The sequence below is a fragment of the Nelumbo lutea genome, chromosome 4 (assembly GCF_056320005.1).
Source record: "Nelumbo lutea isolate HS-2025 chromosome 4, American lotus-T2T, whole genome shotgun sequence".
NCBI lineage: Eukaryota > Viridiplantae > Streptophyta > Magnoliopsida > Proteales > Nelumbonaceae > Nelumbo > Nelumbo lutea.
In genome coordinates, this window is record NC_142687.1 from 48,890,843 (window position 1) to 48,910,958 (window position 20,116).

A 20,116-nucleotide genomic window follows, 5' to 3' on the forward strand; every position below is an offset into this window, starting at 1 on the left:
ATTGGGGTCTTCCTAATACGCCCCTACAGAGGGTCTATTGGGTCAGACCATAGTTCAAAGGGTACCCAAGACTTAAACCGATCCCTCCAAACTGGTTTTGAAAAATAAATAAATAAATAAAGCATAAAAAAAAGCACCAATACAGATATCAGCCTGTATCGATATTTAAAACCTTAGTTAAAACTGCATTAAATTTGGGTCATTTATTAAAACACCCCCCTCCCCCATAGCTTCACATTCTCTAGTAGTCTAGTTTACTATTACAGAACTCCCCTTATAGTTTGAAACTGATTTATTTAATCGATTTTCTGTTAAGAATCTTTTGTATTACTGCATGAAAATGGCAACTTGACCACTTCAAGGGCATGGGCTCATGGTATTTTATTATGAAATCACCCCTAGCTCGAGTTTTTAAAATCAATGTTTGATTTTCAAATCTACCAATATACCATACATTTGGTTTTAGCAAAATGAAAAATAGAAAACTATGCATCCCATGTTATTAATTTGTAAGAGAATAAAATTGATGAAAAGGAATTATATTACGAGTGTTTTACTAGGGCAAGAATGGTATTTTCATTTATATATATATATATTTTTTTTTCTGTACATTAGATTGGTTTCAACAAACACTAAGGCCAAAACTATGGTTTTCTACTTTAATCTAATGGAAGGTTAAGTAAATCGGTCAAGAACTATAGGGGGTGTTTTAATGAAGTACAAACCGTAGGGTAGGTTTTAATAAATTGATTAAACCTATAGGGGATGCTCTAGTTAATGACCCTTTGAATTTATTTTTAGGATAGGCATTTGATCTGTTATACATTAATAGGAGCTGCTCTGCATAGTAAAGGATAAAAGGATTTAATTATCTTGTTCCCATTCATAGCTCATTTAAAGTTCAGCGTAGTTCATTTGCAGTTTACCTCATTAATAAGCTCATTTCATCAAGCCTGTTTAGAGAAAAAAAAAAAACAAGCCTAAAAATATATTTAGGCTGTGTTTGGTTACAGTGCGAACTTATTTGCACCAGTACAAATGCATGGGAGTGCAAATGTAAAAAAATGCAAATTCTTGTTTAATTTTGTTCTAGATTTTACTTTATTCCGCTTCATGTCTTAATTTACATCATTTGTACTGCAATAAAACAAAATAAGCTAAAATTTGAAATAAAAATAGGTCGGAATTTACACTCAAATCATTTGCACTGCCATGATTTTGCACCAGTGCAAATTTATTTGCATTGCAAGTTTGCAACCAAATACAGCCTTAATGTTTGTAGGCGTGGAAACACCGCCCAGGCTGGCCCACCATCACACCTATGCACGAGCCAAAAACTGCTGTCATGACATAATAGCACATCCTAACAATGAATATATACATTACAAACTATAAAGAAATGTTAATACAACAGCATGATTTTGACAAGCATCCAACATTTTTTTTTGTTTTTCTTGTAGGGATTCCTCCTTTTGGAGAGGGGTGGAGTGGGGGAGGAGCAAAAGTAAATTTCTTCAGTCACTCCGAATGCGGGTACCCTGAAACTTTTTGTTTATCTTCTTAATATTGAAAAAACATCTCAAGTATCTTGTAGCAGAATAGGGGCAACCAAAGAACCGGTATAGATTCTGGCAACCCTTCTCTCCAATTTCAACATCTCCTCTTGAACTTAAATAGCTCAAGTAAGTCTTACCCTCATAAATATAGAAAAGCTGCTGCCACAGAAGTACAGTTAAACCGATTCCCACAGAAAGACTTGCAACAAACAGATAAACAAGAACAATGCCTCTTGGGGATAGAAGTACTGCAGAGTCTAAGAAAGCAACAATAATTTCCTTCACCATTCTCAAAGCCATATCTCTGCTAAACACTGTCAAATGTCCAACAGACCTGTATGACATTGGGGGCCAAACATGAAACCCTGCATATGCAGTCATGATAGATGCATACGTCGTACTGAACACTGCTGACAACAGAAAAGCAATGAAATACCAGTGATTTGCAGCACCGACACAGTTCCCAATCTGCAGGCAGAATACGATAGATGTTAAGGCAAATTAAAAAATCTAAACATGAATAACCACAAGAATTAGTGACAACTTATGTAAATCAAATCATCAAGTGAATTGTCTACAAACTATTTTGAACCGAACATGTTTTAAGTTCTCTGACAAAGAAGCTGAAAATTTAGTTGATCTGAGCTATACTAATGGATTCAATGATCACAGGCCAGCTATAACACAGGAGATAGGTGATCAGACATGTAAAGTTATGAGCTTTTAAGGATTTTTGTATTTTTTAGGCAGTAAAGTCCTTTTGTTTATATCAGTGAATTGTCAGATTTATTAAATCAAAGCCAAAGATAGTACAACTTGGGGAGAGGCACGAGATGCTACATTCCCTTTAAGGAGGGAAGATGGAAGAAACCATCAACCCGTTAGTTAAAGAACATAACAAAGGAAAATGAAAATTATAATGAAGCCCAATAAAATGAAACCTGACTAGACCCTTGTTTAGCAAGATAATCAGCCAAGGCATTAGCCGATCTACCCAACCACTGAACTCTAACTGTCATGCCCCTCAATAGCCATTTGACCTTTTTTAAAATATCCTTAAACTTCCAAGTGACAGTACCCGGGTCAGCCAACCATCCTACTACCACCTTGGAGTCTCCTTCAATTATTAAGTTTTGCACTCCAAGTTGATAGGCAATCTGTACCCCTGTGCTGCAGCTAGGAGTTCAGCCCTCACAGAGTCTCCTATTCCCACTGGTCCCAAAAAAAAGGCAATAAAGTCCTTCTCAACTTACATGTTTTCCACGAGATTATACTTTATCTGGTACAAGTCTATTTTTGCTTAAATTTCATAGCCATTGGTTAAATAGTTTAGGAGATCCCGATTATTCTCTTGAATTATTACCATCATGTAAGCCTTGTCACAACTATATGGAGTCACTACGTGAATCCTATTTCAATGGTTCAAAATTTTGACAAGATATGCCCCACGTCGAGCATATCATATAGTATCAGTGGCCTGTTGATACGTGAAATGAAGGTCTTTTGGGGCAAACCCATTTCAGGGGTAGGCATGTCTTAAACCAACCCCTTGAAAAGATTTTGAAAAAAAAAGACCTAAAAAAAAATGAAGTGTAGGGTTCAAAGTACCGATAGACCTCTTCTACCATATTAGGGTGTATTGATACTCTGAACCTTGCCTGTTTCACCAATTCATTCTGTTCAGTCCATACCCATCGCTAGATTATGGGCACTGAAATCATTTCTCACTATTTCTAAAGTCCTTTTTTGTCTGCTTCTGGCTTTATCACCATTCATCCTACATCTTTGTTTTCATTATCTTATTAAATAGCTTACTTTTCTCAAAAATATAAAAAGCCTACTTTGTTTCACCAATTTGTTCTGTTCAGTGCCATATCCATAACAAGCCTACTTTCACACAACTTTCAAAACTTCTGTTGGAGTACTATTGGGTCCTAACGTCTTTCCCTTTATCTTGTTTAGTGCATCCTTCACTTCAGTAAGTCTGGTTTAACAAAGGTATTTGTTATTTTCAGTACTATGAGTTACTAATCCTTCCACTAGCAATCTCTACATGTTCCTCGTTTAATAATGTTTGAAATAGTTTTTCCATCTTAGTTCTATGATCTTTTATCTAGCTTCTTTGATAAATTCCATTTCTTCCTTCTTTGGTACTTTATGAGGTAGTTCATCAAATTTAACTTTACTTTCTTGCGCCCTTTTTTATGGTTTTATATTTTCTAAGTTTTCTACTTTCTTAGGGCATGTTTGGTACCATGGACATAAATATTTATTCCTTGGAAATCATTGAAGTAATATTAGTTTATGTGCACATTTTTATTATTTTTTCAAGTCGGTTAAGTGCCACAAAGACAAAAGGGTAAAAAGTGGTGATGAAACCAGGTGTTTAAAGTAGGCATTTTTTTATAAACATCCCAACAAAATAGAAAAAGTAGGTGGTGAAACCACCATGCCTACTTGGTGCTGATGTGGAGCATGTATACAAATAAATGTCAATGGTACCAAACACCTACTTAGTTCTTTTGCCTATCTTTATAACATGTTTGTTTTAATTGGATTATATTTTGAACATCTTTATTCCACCACCAAATTTCTGTATTACTTTGCCATTTTTCTATATATTCTCCTATAGCATCCTTCTTACTTTCTACAAAATTAGCCATTTCATGCCACATATCACTAATCTCTTCATCTAAATTTTATTTAACTTCTACTATGAATCTATTTCTAAATTGTACTAGATTTACACACCTAATACTTTGACATCTATTTTCTTCTGTAATTCTCTCACATTTTCCTAGGCATATATCTACCATCATTAATCTATGTTGAGTGGTTAAAACATTAGAATAACTTTGCAATCTTTACATATCATTCTTTATGTTCTCCTACGAAAGGAAAAAAATCTATTTGACTTATGTTTGATCAACTTTTAAATGTTATTAAATGTTTATAATTCTTTTGAAAATGTGTTTACAATTGTCATATCATAGGTAAGTACAAATTTTAAAATTATATCTCATGTTTCACTACTTTCCCCAAACCCAAATCCTCCATGCACCACATTGTAGCCTACAATTATTCCACAAACCCTAAGTGTTAAGTACCCATTCAACGCTTCTGAATTTTCTCCATCTTCTCTCCTTTGTTTTCTTTCCAATTCTATAGGTAGCTTAGCTATTATAGCTACCAACAACCTACAAGTTCTTTGTCAAAGGAATTTATTCAGCATCCATAAAGAATGAAAATTGATCCAGCTACATTTCACCTCAAGTTAACACCAAAACCAAAGATTTTCCCATTTAGGCAATTTTTTTCCTTTCTTTGCCAAACCACCTTCAAATACCTTTATATTAGGTTCTCCCTTGCCCAAGTTTATATCACGTTTGATCCTACCAAAATCTCATGCCAAAACTGCACCCAAAACCTTAGCTTCAAAAATTTGGTAACTTCTATCACAAATGGAATTTCTTTCCTTCTGTGAAAATTATGCTCAAATGCCTTAAGATTAAATCATCCATAGAATCCTTTGTCTTAAGCATCTTCTAAAAGCATCATAAATCCCTATACTTGGTTTTTCTATATTTCACAAAGCTAGCTTTTGAGAAAAAAATTCTAGCAAATAAAGAAGATAACATAAAAAAGCAGAAATTAATCCTATATGGCCGTTGGCTATAATAGAAACCAAAAAAGGAACTGCTTATTCACATCACAGGGAAAAACAATAGAATGGAATGCTGTTTTTTTAGATTATTGTTTTTATTAGATCTATGGCACTCTTTTATAGACCAATAAGACAAAAAATAAATTACAAATCCTCATTTAGATTCAAACTCTTAATGGAAAATAGAAATTTCTCATTCAATCTAGGACAACTTTTTAACTGTATTACTTTCACCAAAACAATTTTACTGTAAGACACTAGAATTACAAAAAATAGCATGACATCATTTTTACTATAAATATTAAATGCCATTACCAGTAAAATCTAGAGATGGCAAGCATGAGAATGCAAGTTCAAGTCCAAGAGTGTCCTTTGTGCAAAAATGCCAATGGTTATGATTGTATCAGTCTACCCCTCCCAAAACCCCAGATGGCTAGGTTCACTGGAAGCAATGTTGGGTAATGACCCCTATTTTAATGTAAGTAGCATGGTTCAAAGTATTGATACACCTCTATGTATCGGCACTTTGAACCACACACCTTTTATTTTGTTATTTTGTTTTTTCTTTTCAAATTTCAGTTTTTAAGCAGTTTTAAGACTCTTTATATATATATATATATTTAATAAAAAAAGGGTTCCCAAAAAACACCTTGGTAAGTAGCAATTAAAAAAGTTGCTAAAATAGTAATCCCCAAACTTTTTAAATAATAATTTCATTTTTACTAGGGGTGGTCGTGGGCAAGGCCAGGCTAGGCTTAGCAGTTAGCACATATGCAAAGGGGCATATGGTGCAATACCCAACACTTGTTTCTTGTGTAGTACTTGTGCAATTATGCTGAATTGGATTATAAGCAATAATTATTAGTCCTATTGTCTTACTGCAACACAAGTGGATTGTCATATGCAACCTCCAACTCTTTAAGCAAGGAGCATAGCCAAAGAACCTCTGATACATGGAAGTGGACCTTCTGTCACCCACAAAATCAGCCCAATCAATTATAAACTACCTCCTATCTTCATATGCCCATACTGTGAATATAGGACCCCTATACTTGGGGCTATTCTTGAGGTAAGCAAGAATCCTTTCAACTACAAAGAGATCATATCTACATGGTGCATGCATGAATTGACTCACAACACTAAATACATAAGAGATATCGGGTTGAGTCATACACAATTATAGAAATCTACCTACAAGACATTGATAATCCATCTATTCTCAAGTATCTTCCAATTTTCAGCACCAAATCAATGATCAGATCAAGAAGAGTATATCTGGCTCAACTCCTAATTCCCAAGGATCCTTCAAGAGATTTAGAACATATTTTCTTTGTAATGCAAAAATGTAGCACGAAGTCCTTACAACTTAAAACCCAAGAAAATACCTCAGATCACCTAAGCCTATATTTCAATATCTATACTTAGATACCACTTTTTTTTTTTTGGTATTTAACACAACACACTAACTTTCAATGTAGGTGGAAATATCAAAAGGTGAAGAACCTCTTTTATTACTTGAAGAAAAATAATGTCTACAATGCTTTGCCAGATGATAGCTCTTACATTCTAAATAGACATCTTAGCAAACTCAAACAACTTTGGGAAGTGGAAGCAAAAGATGTAAAAAACTAGAGGATAAATGCCCTAATTGATTATGCCATAACAAAATTTGACTCACAAACTTCAACCCTTTACGACTGCTACTCACATGGTGACTCTAATAACTAGGAAGAACATCCAAAAGTTAGATTCCATTCACCTCACAACCATTCCCAAATGTTCTCGACTCCAGATCCTAAAAGACACAACAATTAGGAAGAAAGGTCATAGGATAGTTCAAACTCTTTGTCAGACTACTCATAGATAAGAGGTTAGTAGGTAATTTGGGATCATGCAAGAGAAGGTAAAGTAATGGTGTCACACACCTTAATAGTGCCCCTCCATGCTATAGCAGCATGGAACCATCTTCCATTGAGACTTTATCTCTACCAAAACACAACTAATATGAAGAAAAAGGCTAGAAAAACTAGTCATGTGCTCTAGGCTCTAGAATCTATGATCCAAGGAGGCCCCTCACCTAAAATGGAGGCATAATTGGAAGTGGCATATGAATTACATGTATGTGCAAAGGATGTAGAGTGTCTAGCTCCAAGGGTTCCTACATCCTACTAACCTCTTGGTGACACATTGCTACTGGTTGTATCTTGTTGCCTAAGGTAGTGCTCATACTTCCCAATTCAGCTCTAACAATAGCCACTATGATAGACTCTAAAAAAGCTGAAGAAAGAGATCTAAGAGGTTAATTTGTTAATGCTACATTTGCATTCCCCTTCTTGTTTCTAAGGCAAGCTAGAATCAGATGAGGGTGAATGTATTTAGTAGTGATGGCCATAGCCAGTGGGTCAATAACAAGACTCCTCAGAATAGCATTCCTTCTACTCCCTTCCCTAGACACAAAAGAAGTCACTTTCACGAGAAAAAAATATGCTGCTTGGCAACATCATATTTAGGGTTTAGTCTAGTCAAGAATTCAAACACCCAATTTTTTAACCAAATTCTGATAAATTGCAGGATCTTTGGTGCTTTCCCACTCAACTGTCTCCAAGTGATCTATTTCTTGCCATAAAGTCTTCAAAGCATAAAAGTACACTTCAAGAGGCTTATCTCCCTGATTTGTATTAAACACTTGATTCCTCAATATAAATAAATAAAATCAAAAACACCAAATATAAATAACACTAACTCTCCTGGACCAAATCAATTTGGTGCAAAGAACAAAAAACAGCAATCCAGGAACCTTATAAGAGAGAGAAAGGCCATACAATCTCTCCAAAAACCTCACACAACCCAATCAATCTCTTCTAGGTGAAGAAATGAACTATTTGTAAACAAAAAATCTCACCTGAAGTATGGAAAACTGAAGGCATATCAAACCTGGGTTCCCCTGGGTCCAAGAGAAACTAGAGACATAACTGTTGATCTCACCAAATGCACCAGAAACATCTTCTGATTGAATCACCATCTATAAAAAACTCAAGGAAGCTGGAAAAAACTCAGTCGCCCCACTTTCAAGTTAAAAAACAGTTCCCTATTCCAGTAGGGCTCTTTCTTTCCTTCTCTAATATTTCCTATCTTTGGTCTTTACTCCAAGAAACCTCCTTGGCCGGAAGATCGACCAATAACTCCAAGAATTGAGCTATAAAAGATCAGATTATCAGCCTCTCTTATGTCTCCATGCAGTCAGCTGATCTAAAGACTACATGGATGAGACTTCAAGAAACCTTTAGTGGCTCTGATACCAAGTAGGAAATCAAGAACCAAGAAAAAACTATAGAAAAATTAAAAGAAAAAAAGTGTTATTGTGAAGAGGAAGAAAGAAAAAATAGAAAAACAATGAGGAAGAGGGAAAAACTTCCATAGCCGCCTCCTCTCTTGTTATTTATACTTTATCATAAAGTGTACAAAGACAATAAAGTATTTCAGACTTCTTTGGTCGGTTCTAATCACAAAGGGCTGGCCCTTCTACATGAGGACAGACCCAACACCATTGCTAGAGGCATCACACTCTAACACGAACAGCTGTGAAAATTCCAGACGAGTCAGCACCAGAGGGGTAGAGACAACCTTCTTGAGTGTGTCAAAAGCCTTTTGGGCCTCATCAGTCAAAAAGAAAGAATCTTTCTTTAACAGCTGGGTGACGGGTGCGGATATCAGTCCATATCCCTTAATAAAGCACCTGTAATGCCCAGTGAGTCTGAGGAACCCCCTCAATGCCTTCACTCTGGTGGGCCTGGGCCAGTTCTGCACTGAAGCCACTTTCTCCAGATCAGCCATAACCATTCCCCCTGAAACCATGTGCCCCAGATAATGGATCTGGGTCTGGCCAAATGAGCACTTGTCCATCTTGGATCTGGTTCATGTGCAAGTCCCAATTAGGGTTGTAGACCAGGATATCATCAAAGAAGACCAATATATAATGCCACAAGAAAGCCCTGAATATGTTATTCCTAATGGGCTGAAAAGTAGATGGCGTGTTAGTCAATCTAAAGGCATCACTAAGAATTCAAAACGACCATCATGAATTCTAAAATTCGTTTTCAGTACATCTTCGGGATGGACCCAGATCTGGTGGTACCCAGAATGTGAATCCAGTTTGGAAAAAAACTTAGCCGAACCTAGTTCATCCAAGAGTTCGTTAATAATGAGGATAGAAAACCTGCCTTTGATGGTGATTTGGTTCAACACCCGGTAATCTACACAACCACCAGGCTCCGCCTTTTTCTTAACCAACAGAACTGGGGAGGAAAATGGGCTGGTGCTGGGCTATATATGTCATTTGTTTAGCAACTCCTAGACTGCCTACTCAATTTCTAGCTTCTGATGATAGGGGTACCAATAGGGGCGTCATTGGTGGGTTTAGCATCAGGCAGAAGGGGTATTTTATGATCTTGACTTTGATTTGGGGGTAAGCATGTGGGTTCTGAGAACACCTCATTGAAACTGGACAACAATCGTTGCATGGAAGATAGGGCTGTCAACGGGTTGGGTCTGGGCTGGGACCAGTTAGAACCGGAACCAACCCGACATGAAATATTGAGGACCCAAAACCGAACCTGATAGGTCTGTAATTTTTATACTCAGAACCAAATTGGTCGGTTCTCAGGACAATCAAGTTTGACCTGACAGACCTGATTATAATATATATATATATATATATATATATATATTATATGTATATAGCACTGCTTGAGTCTGAATCGGTTAGGGATTGGGTGGAACCGGTTCCAAACCTATAATAATCGGGAAACTATATCAGGATCCAAAACCCAACCCATTGATTCCAGGAACTGGAACCAAAACCGGCCCAATCGATTCGGGTCCGTTGGGTCAAATCTGACCCATTGACAGTCCTAATGGAAGACTCTTGAGTTTCATCCAGACCTGGGTTATTTGGTGTGTGGAGTGGCATTGTGGGTTGAAAGCCCATGTACATGAATATGGGTTGGCCAGTTTCCTTGGAGGTTCTTAGCATGGAGGCCAAGGATTCGGAATGGAGTGCCTTAGGCCGCAGCCCTTGAAGATGGCACAATGATCCGTCCTCAAAATCCATAGTTAGGAGGTTCCAATTATAGAGCACTGGGCCAAGACTGTGTAACCAGTGTACCCCTAAAATGATATCGGCCTCAGAAAAATTCAAGGGCTTTAGGTCCACAACAAATTGATACCCTTGGACTGCAAGCTTTTCATGCTTATAGACATTGTCACAAGCCAATCTACTCCCATTAGCCACATGAACAGAAAAAGTAGAGACAAGTCGGAGGGCCATACCTAACCGCTTGGGCAGAATGCAAGAAATGAAATTGAGAGTGCATCCACTGTCAATTAGTCACGGGCCTGCCCATAAGTCTTCCTTCTACCTTCATGGACTGAAGGGAATCGAGGTCCATTAGAGCATGTAGAGATATCTCAATGCCTTCCTGATCCGGTCCATCTGCCACCAAGTCAATAGTAGCCAGGTCGGGCTCATCCGGCCCATTAGTATCATCATCTACCTGCAATAGGAACACTTGTTGGGCCTTGCACCTATGCCTCGACCCAAACTTAAGGTCAAAATTGTAACATAAGCCTTTCTCGCATCAAGATTGCATTTCAGCCCAAGACAGGCGTTTAGAAGGCATTATGGGCTTCAAAAGAATGGGCTGAACGGTGGGCTTAAGTGCTTCCTCTATTGGTTTGGGTCGTGGGTGGGTCCACCCTGGGTGGGGTTTTGAATATTGGACCAACTGAGCGGTTGACTTGACGCTGGTAGTGTATCCTCTCTTCTTGTAGTTGAGCCATCCCCACCGCCACCATGACTATAGCTAGTCGCAGAGCTTTCACCTGCAACTTAATACCTCTCACAGGCCACCTACAAAACACCCCACCAGAGCCTTCTTCGGCCACACATAGACCCTCGTTGCCAACCGCTCAAACTCAAGCCGATACTCACCATTCCAATCAACTTCAACTTAGAGAGGAGCTCGTCATAGTCCACATAACCTGTAGGCCCAAACTGAGGCACAAAGCTTCTATAAACTCTGACCAAGTGAGCTAAGGATTTGATTGCCAGTACCACTAGAACCATAGGATAGCATCGCCATCCAGGTGGGTTGAAGCAATCAAAACCCTCTTATGAGTCAGAGTTTCATGGTACTTGAAGTACCTCTCTGCCTTGAAAATCCACGAAATGGGATCACCATTGAAGAAATGAGGGAAGTCTATTTTGGTTACCTTCTAGTGAGATGGAGCCCCCGCCCAAGCGTTGCCATTGTCGGAACCTTCCATCTCACCATCCCTTTGGCTTGATTCTCCTATAGACTGTTGTTGAGATACTAAGGCTGATATCACTGCCTTCAATTCCCTGATGTCAAAGGTCACTTGGTCAAGGTTGTCCTCCATCTGATTGATATGGTCATCTGTTGTCGTTGACCTTGTCTGAGGCATGGTCAATGATGCTAAATGCTCTGATACCAAATGGTAGGTACTACCTACCTTGTAAGCCTCTTTGAGGGAGACTTATGCTCTTGAAACAGAGAGATGGAGGATGGGGAAGGGGGAAGAAGGAAGAAGAACCAAAGAAGGGAAAGAAGTGTCTCAATTCTCATGTGCGCTCAGAACATGTTGGAGCCTTACATAGTTGGCTTGAGACCACCATCATGCACATGATTACAATCATAAGAAATGGTAACCGTTTTTGACATGGAAACTACTGGCATGGCTTTCAAGTCCCTGTTCCTGCAAAAAGCTTTGCATTGTAGGAGTGTAAGCTACTCCCTCTCGAGCTGGTTTTGGATTGCCCTCAGCCTGGGCTGGGTTAGGCTGGGCCTAACAGTCTTTCTGTCTCAAACCTATTTTAGTAGGGAAGAAATCCCTAGCAAACCCATTAATCAAGATTGAATATTGCACCGAACTTAAGCACCCCTTAACCACAATCTCCACCTCTCCCAAACCAAATTTCTTCATTACCTCTAAGAGAAAGGACCACTCCACTAAATCATAAGCCTTTTCAAGGTCTAGCTTACAAATTATTCCTTTTTCACCTCTTCTCTTCTTTTCTGTTAAAAACTTATTTGCCATTAATATCTTATCCAATATTTGCCTGTCCTCTACAAAGGCCCCTTGGAATGGTGAGATTACTGTCACTAAAACTTTCTTTAGCCTGCCTAATAAGACCTTTGCAATCATTTTGTATAGGCTTCCCACTAAACTGATTGGCCTAAAGTGCTTTGGGGATTTAGCTTCCTTCTTATTAGGGACTAGGGCAATGATAGCTGAATTGGTTCTCAAGGAAATTTTCCCAATTTGGTAGAACTCATCGAAAACCTCTTTCAAATCATTCTTTAGAGTCTCCCAACAATCTTGATAAAAAGCCCCTGTAAATCAATCTGGATCAGGTGCTTTTGATTTTTCCATCAAAAACACAGCCTCCCTAATCTCCTGAACACTAAAATTGCTCTCCAAGCCTTTGGATTGGATCTCTGTCACCTTAGTCCACTCTAGAATGGGAAGGCTTTGTCTTCTCCCCTCAAAACTGGATAGGATTCCTTTGAAGTTATCCAAAAAAACCTTTACTATCTCCTCTTCCCTTCTCAACTCAACTCCATTAACCTCTATGCTCCTTATGAAATTCTTCTTCCTTCTCTCCAATACCAAAGAGTGAAAAAAACTTGCATTACCATCCCTCTCTTGAAGCCATTTGCATCTTGATTTTTGTCTCCAAGATATTTCTTCTTTTCACAAAAAATCTTCCAATTCCACTTTCAGCTTCCACCTTTCTTCTCTTTCCTACTAACTCATTTCCTTCATAGCTTTTTTGTGTCTAGAAACTCAATTCTAGATGAAATTCTTTCTTGGATTTCTTCAAGCCTTCCAAAGTGCTCCTTGTTCCAATCCTTGATCTTCCCTTTTAAAGCTTTAAGCTTCCTCATGAACCTAACTTTTCTTTCTATTCCTTGGTTTTTCCTCATCCCACCAGATTTTAATTCTTTCTTTCAATGAGGGGTCCTCCAACCACATTTTCAAATCGAAAAGGTGATGGCCACTGAACAAAGTATCCTGACCTAAGGATAACAGGATGATGGTCTAAAGTCACCCTAGGCAAGGCCCTAGCTGTTAGGTTCCCCCAGTAGAAGATCAAGACTGTAATCAGTCTTGAATCCTAATAGGTTTTAGGTTTACAAAACAGAAGAAAAGTGAGAGAAAGGAGAGAGAAAGGAAGAGAAACAGGAGAACACAAGTGGTTGAAAGGAGGGACAGATTCTCACAGATCTGTCGCCGCCACTTTCTTATTATTTATAGGTTATGTTTAGTACATAATGGAAAGGAAACATCTGCCCTTAGTGCTTACATAATAAATAAAGTAAATAAAAGCTGAAATAAATAACAACTGAATTAACAAACTAACTCAAACTAACACTACTATAACTGGAACAAATAACTACACATGCTATCCTACAAACACAGTGGGGACCACTGCAGTGGGGCCCATATCAGTGTTCTCTACACTCCCCCTCAAGTTGGGAGTAGATATCTATCATTCCCAACTTGGATAGGTCTGTCTCTAACTTCTTCCTTGGTACAGCCTTGGTGAAGATATCCGCGAGCTGCATATTAGATGTGATGTACGGAAGACACACTTCTTGTGATGTGACCCTTTCTCGCACAAAATGTCGATCAACTTCGATATGTTTAGTTCTGTCATGCTGCACTGGGTTGTGGGCTATATTAATAGCTGCCTGATTATCACAATACAGCATTAAGGGCTTTTCATAGTCAACACCCAACTCTTCAAGTAGTGACCTCAGCCACAAGATTTCAGCCACTCCATTAGCCATTGACCTGTTTCCGCTTCAGCACTGGAGCGGGAAACAACACTCTGCTTCTTACTCTTCCAAGAGACAATGTTACCTCCCACAAGGGCACAATATCCAGAGGTAGACCTTCTGTCATCAACACTCCCAGCCCAATCGGCATCTGTATAGATTTCCACCCTCATGTGATTATTGTTCTTGAGCAGTATACCTCTACCCGGGCATCTCTTCAAGTATGCTAATATTCTCTCTGCAACAAGAAGATGAGAAGTTCTAGGGGAGTGCATGCACTGGCTAACACTAACTGCATAGCTGATATCTGACCGAGTGAGGCAGAGATATAGGAGCTTTCCAACCAACCGTTGGAACATAACTTTGTCTTCAAGAGACAATGTTACCTCCCACAAGGGCACAATATCCAGAGGTAGACCTTCTGTCATCAACACTCCCAGCCCAATCGGCATCTGTATAGATTTCCACCCTCATGTGATTATTGTTCTTGAGCAGTATACCTCTACCCGGGCATCTCTTCAAGTATGCTAATATTCTCTCTGCAACAAGAAGATGAGAAGTTCTAGGGGAGTGCATGTACGGCACACTAACTGCATAGCTGATATCTGACCGAGTGAGGCAGAGATATAGGAGCTTTCCAACCAACCGTTGGAACATAACTTTGTCTTCAAGAGGCTCCCCGCCCTCTGCACTAATCTTGTGATTTTGTTCGATGGGTGTATCAACCGACTTAACACCCAACTTTCCAGTTTCCACCAACAGATCTAGAACATATTTTCTCTGAGAGATAAAAATCCCCTGCTTGGATCTAGCAACCTCAATACCCAAAAAGTACCGTAGTGCACCAAGATCTTTCACCTCAAACTCTTGATGAAGGAGCTGTTTGAGGGACTCAATCTCATGACTGTCATTTCCTGTCACCACAATATCATCAACATATACTGCAAGTAGTGTCAGAGAGGACTCCACCCTCTTGATGAATAGTGTTCGATCTGACTGGGTCTGTACATAACCAAACTTTCCAAGGGCTAATCTGAACCTATCAAACCAGACTCTAGGTGACTGCTTCAAACCATACAATGCCTTGTTCAGTCGGCAAACCTTCTTACCTGTCTCTGTATCATAGAATCCAGGAGGCAACTGCATGTAAACCTCTTCATGTAAGTCTCCATTTAGAAAGGCATTTTTAACATCCATCTGAAACAAGGGCCAAGAATGATTTGTTGCAAGGGATAACAGAACTCGGATGGTGGTCATCTTGGCTACTGGGGCAAAGGTCTCCAAGTAGTCTATACCATAAGTCTAAGTGAACCCCTTTGCAACCAGCCAGGCTTTGTACCTTTCAATAGAGCCATCAACATTATGCTTCACAGTGAACACCCATCTGCATCCCACTGGTTTCTTTCCTTTTGGTGGGTCAACCAATGCCCAAGTATTATTCTTCAACAGGGCATCCATTTCAACTTGCATTGCATCTTTCCATTCTGGAACTGATAAGGCTTCTTGCATTGTTCTTGGAATAGGGACATCGGCAATGGAAGTGAGATAGGACCGGTAAGATGGAGACAAACGATCATAGGATAGGAACTGTGAGATGTTGTGAGCTATAGAAGTGGTGCAATGTCGTTTCTCTTTGCGAATGGCAATAGGGAGATCAAGGTCATCCACAAAAGGGGAAGTGGCAACAGTGAGAGGTATCTCAGTAGGCTCTGGATCTGGAGCTGCAAAAAGAACTAGAGTTGGCCAGGACTACCGATGACTAGGATCAACCTGCCTGCATCGCCTGTGATAGATTCTCAACTCCGGCTCCCTCTGACCACCCTCACCACTACAACCTTCATTATCCAGTGGAATAGGTAAAGGAACAACCCCACTCAAAACAGCCCCACTTCCACTCTCACTGCTCTCCTCCTGAGGAGAAACCCTAGGATAGTAGGGTGTCTCCTCAAAGAAGGTGACATCCATGGAGACAAACCATTTCCCAAAAACCGGATCATAGCAGCAATAACCCTTTTGAGTTTGTGCATAACCAAGGAAAATGCATTTAGAGGCCTTAGGTTCAAACTTGGAATGATGAGGCCCGAGAAGCTGAACGAAACAGGTACAACCAAAGGTTTTAAGGGGAATAATGAACAACTCCTCGTCTGGGTATAGAAAGGAAAAGGGGGTTCTCATATCAAGAACCCGGGAAGGAACTCGATTAATGAGATAAACTGCCGTGAGGATAGCATCACCCCAAAAGCGAATAGGTACATTGGAGGTAAACATAATGCTTCTAGCCACCTCCAAGATATGCCTATTCTTCCTTTCGGCAACACCGTTCTACTGTGGTGTATAAGGGCAAGTGCTCTGGTGAAAAACTCCATGGCTAAGAAGGTAGGAGGTCAATGGATGAGCAAAGTATTCCTTTGCATTATCAGATCTAAAGACTTTGATTTTGGTCCCAAACTGAGTGAGAACCATCTGATGGAAGTTTTGGGTCAGAGCAGGAACCTCATCCCGAGAACGCATAAGATAGACCCAAGAAAAATGGGTATGGTCATTAACGAGCAGTAGAAAATATCTGTACCCACCCATAGAAGAGATATGATATGGCCCCCAAACATCAGTATACACAATATCAAAAGAGGAATTACTCCTTTTATTACTTAAAGAATAAGAGGTTCTACAATGTTTGGCAAACTCACAACTCACACCTCAACTTTGATAACTCAACATACTCAAATAAAGCAGGAAATAGACTCTTAAAAGACAAATGACCTAATCGGTTATGCCAAAGCATAACCGAACTCACAGACTAGGAAACAAAAGACTTCTTATCCACTGACTCCTCCCGACGAGAACTCTCTCCAAGTAGATAGATCCCGTTCGTCTCACGGCCAGTCCCAATCACCTTCCTCGTCTCCAAATCCTGAAAAACACATCGGTCAGGGAAAAAGGTTACTGAACAATTCATGTGTTTGGTAATACTACTAACTGAAAGCAGGTTAGTATCAAGCTTAGGAACATGCAAGACGGAAGATAAAGAGATAGTATCCGATAGCTTGATGTCCCCCTTGCCCGAAATGGGAACAAGAGAGCCATCAGCAATGGATACTCTATCTCGACCAGAGGACAAGTGATAAGAAGTGAACAAAGATGGCAAGCTAGTCATATGGTCAGATGCACCTGAATCTATTACCCAGCAGTGGTCAGTATTACCTGGAGCTGAAGCATGGTAAGCTGAGGCTCGAGTACCTGAATGTGCAAATGCAGATGTGGCAGGAGCTGATGGTGACTGAGATGGCTGAGTTGAACTCCCAACTTCCTTTTCCAACTGTAGGAGGGCAGCCCGAACAACAACTAAAGTCTCTAGGGATGTGCCTGATGAGGATGCTAAATCAGTGTTCACGGCCACATGAGCATTACCCTTCTTATTTCTTAGTTTTGCTGGGACCAAGTGAGGATGTAGCTTCCAACAAGTATCTTTTGTGTGCTTGGGTTTCTCGCAATGTTCACATACTAGATCCCGTTTATCTTCCTTCTTCCGGTCCCTTTCTGAGTTACCCCCTGGCTTAGGTTTAATAACTGTCAAGGCTGGGAAAGAGGGTTGAGGCTGCATTATGACTTTCCTCCTGGTCTCTTCACTATGCACCAGGGAGTATGCTTGAGAAAGGGTCACACTATCTCTTGCCAATATCTGTTGTCGCACAATGTCATATTCTGAATTCAAACCAGCCAGAAACTCAAATACCCTATTCGTCTCGACTTGCTTTCTGTGAGCCTGCGCATCTTTGGGACTCTCCCACTCAAGGGTCTCTAGATGGTCAATCTCATGCCACAAGGATTTCAAGGTAGAGAAGTAGACAGAAACTGGCTTCTCTCCTTGTTTAAGGTTGTTCACCTCACACTTCAGTTCATAGGCTCTAGCAACATTAAGGGGTTGGGAATAGGTTTCTTTCACAACATCCCATATCTCTTTGGTTGTCTTTGCCTACAAGTAATTTCGGCTGATATGTGGCTGCATAGAATTACACAGCCACACCATAACCATATAGTTCTCTTGAACTCACTTAGCATATGTTGGGTCCTCCTTGGAAGGTTCTTTCACATCTCCCAAGAGGTAACCCAGTTTTCCCCTTCCTCCAATAGCCATCATGGCTGATTGAGCCAACTCCAAATAATTTGACCCATCAAATCTCATAGTTGTAATCTGAAACCCAGTTTCAAATACACTACCATAACTATGGTTTCCAAAACTACTTTCTCCCTGACCCTTAAACTCCATCTTTGATTAAGATTCAGTGGCTACAAACTGTTAGAGTCACTATACCAGAAGACATAGTCAAACAAGCAATTCTGAAAACTGATCTGAAACCAACACAAATCTGATCTGATCTAAAACCTGATCTGATCCGAAATCTGATTTGAAACCAACCCAAATATTATCTGAAATCAATCGCCTATCACAGCATAGGCAAGGAATCAACTCAAATCTGATCTGAAATCAATCGGCATGCACAGGATCAGGCAGCCTATCAATCTGAGATGCTATTTTCTGAAATCGCTACTGTGAGGCCCACTGCTGCGAGAGCAAAATTAGGGTTTCAATTGTGGGTCTAAAATAAGTGCTTAGCTGCACTCTCCAAGCAGTCCGCACAAGTGGGACTTGTCGTAGGGCAATATGAAACCCTAAAAACTAATCCCCTCTGAGAGGGAAGGGGTTCGGCCCAACAGTCAAACCCTAGAAACAAACTTGAACACAGTTCGACCCCTACTTCTAGATAGGTCCAACCTATCTCGACTGATTGCAGTCTCTAAAACTTAATAAAAAAAAAACTTTATGTACTTCGGTTTACTGTCTTCTAGGGTTACCTGAACCCTAACCTTTGCTGCTTCTTCCTGATTACCAACTCTCTGCAAGCCGTGGCAAGTCTTCAACTGCTGCGAACCTCTCCTGGTAATCTCCAAGATTCAGCCAACGAATACTTCTTCAAAGCTTCCAGCCCTAGCTAGTCCTCATGTGGTCGGCTGGACTAGACACACATGAGAAGCCCTAGATAGGCTCTGATACCAAGTAGAAGATCAAGACTATAATCAGTCTTGAATCCTAACAGGTTTTAGGTTTACAAAACAGAAGAAAAGTGAGAGAAAGGAGAGAGAATAGAAGAGAAATAGGAGAACACAAGTGGTTGAAAGGAGGAATAGATTCTCACAGATCTGCTGCCGCCACTTTCTTATTATTTATAGGTTATGTTTAGTACATAATGGAAAAGACACATCTGCTCTTAGTGCTTACATAATAAATAAAGTAAATAAAAGCTGAAATAAATAACAACTGAATTAACAAACTGACACTACTATAACTGGAACAAATAACTACACATGCTGTCCTACAAAAACAGTGGGGACCACTGCAGTGGGGCCCACATCAGTGTTCTCTACACCCCCATAAAGCCTCCTAATCAACCGAAAGCAAAAATCTATCAAGTTTGGAGCATATTGGGTTTGCTTGAAAGTTGGACCATGTGAAATCTGCATGTAACAAGGGAAATTCTTCCAATTCAAAGGAATCAATTAGGTTGTTAAATTTCCTCATGCTAAGGATGAGACCCTGCTCTGGATTGTTTGTTTCTCTTGAAAATCTTAGGACATTAAACTCCCCACCAAGACACCAAGGCCCCTCCCAAAGTCCTCTGACTGCACCCATCTCCTCCCAAAAATGGTCCCTTTCTCTATATGAGTTAGGGCCATAAACATTGGTCTTGTTCTTTTAAATTTGGTTGATACAGAGTAAGTCTCAATAAGTTCCTCCAAACATTTGAATTCTTCATTTCTCCATATACTTAGGATTTCCCTTGAGGCTCGCCAAGGAGGTGAAAAGGTCCAACTTAATCCTCTACTACCCCAAATGCTTCTAATCCACCTTCTATCTAATTCTATCAATTTGGTTTCCTGAATTAAGAAGACATCTGGCCTCTCCCTCCTCAAAACATTCCTTATTAATCTTTTTTTTTTTTTTGCACTTCCTAATTCCCTCACATTCCAGCTATTTA

General features: G+C 39.7%; 1 protein-coding gene across 1 annotated transcript in view; it reads right to left on the reverse strand.

Annotated features, from left to right (window-relative positions):
- Positions 1-1,186: 1,186 nt before the first annotated feature.
- LOC148855657 (DHHC-type zinc finger family protein) overlaps positions 1,187-20,116 on the reverse strand; it is a 73,443-nt gene continuing 54,513 nt past the window's right edge. Inside the window, exon 4 of the mRNA XM_088982036.1 lies at positions 1,187-2,024. Within this exon, the coding sequence (XP_088838162.1) occupies positions 1,515-2,024 (510 nt within the window). The 3' untranslated portion in view covers positions 1,187-1,514. The remainder of the gene's footprint in view (positions 2,025-20,116) is intronic.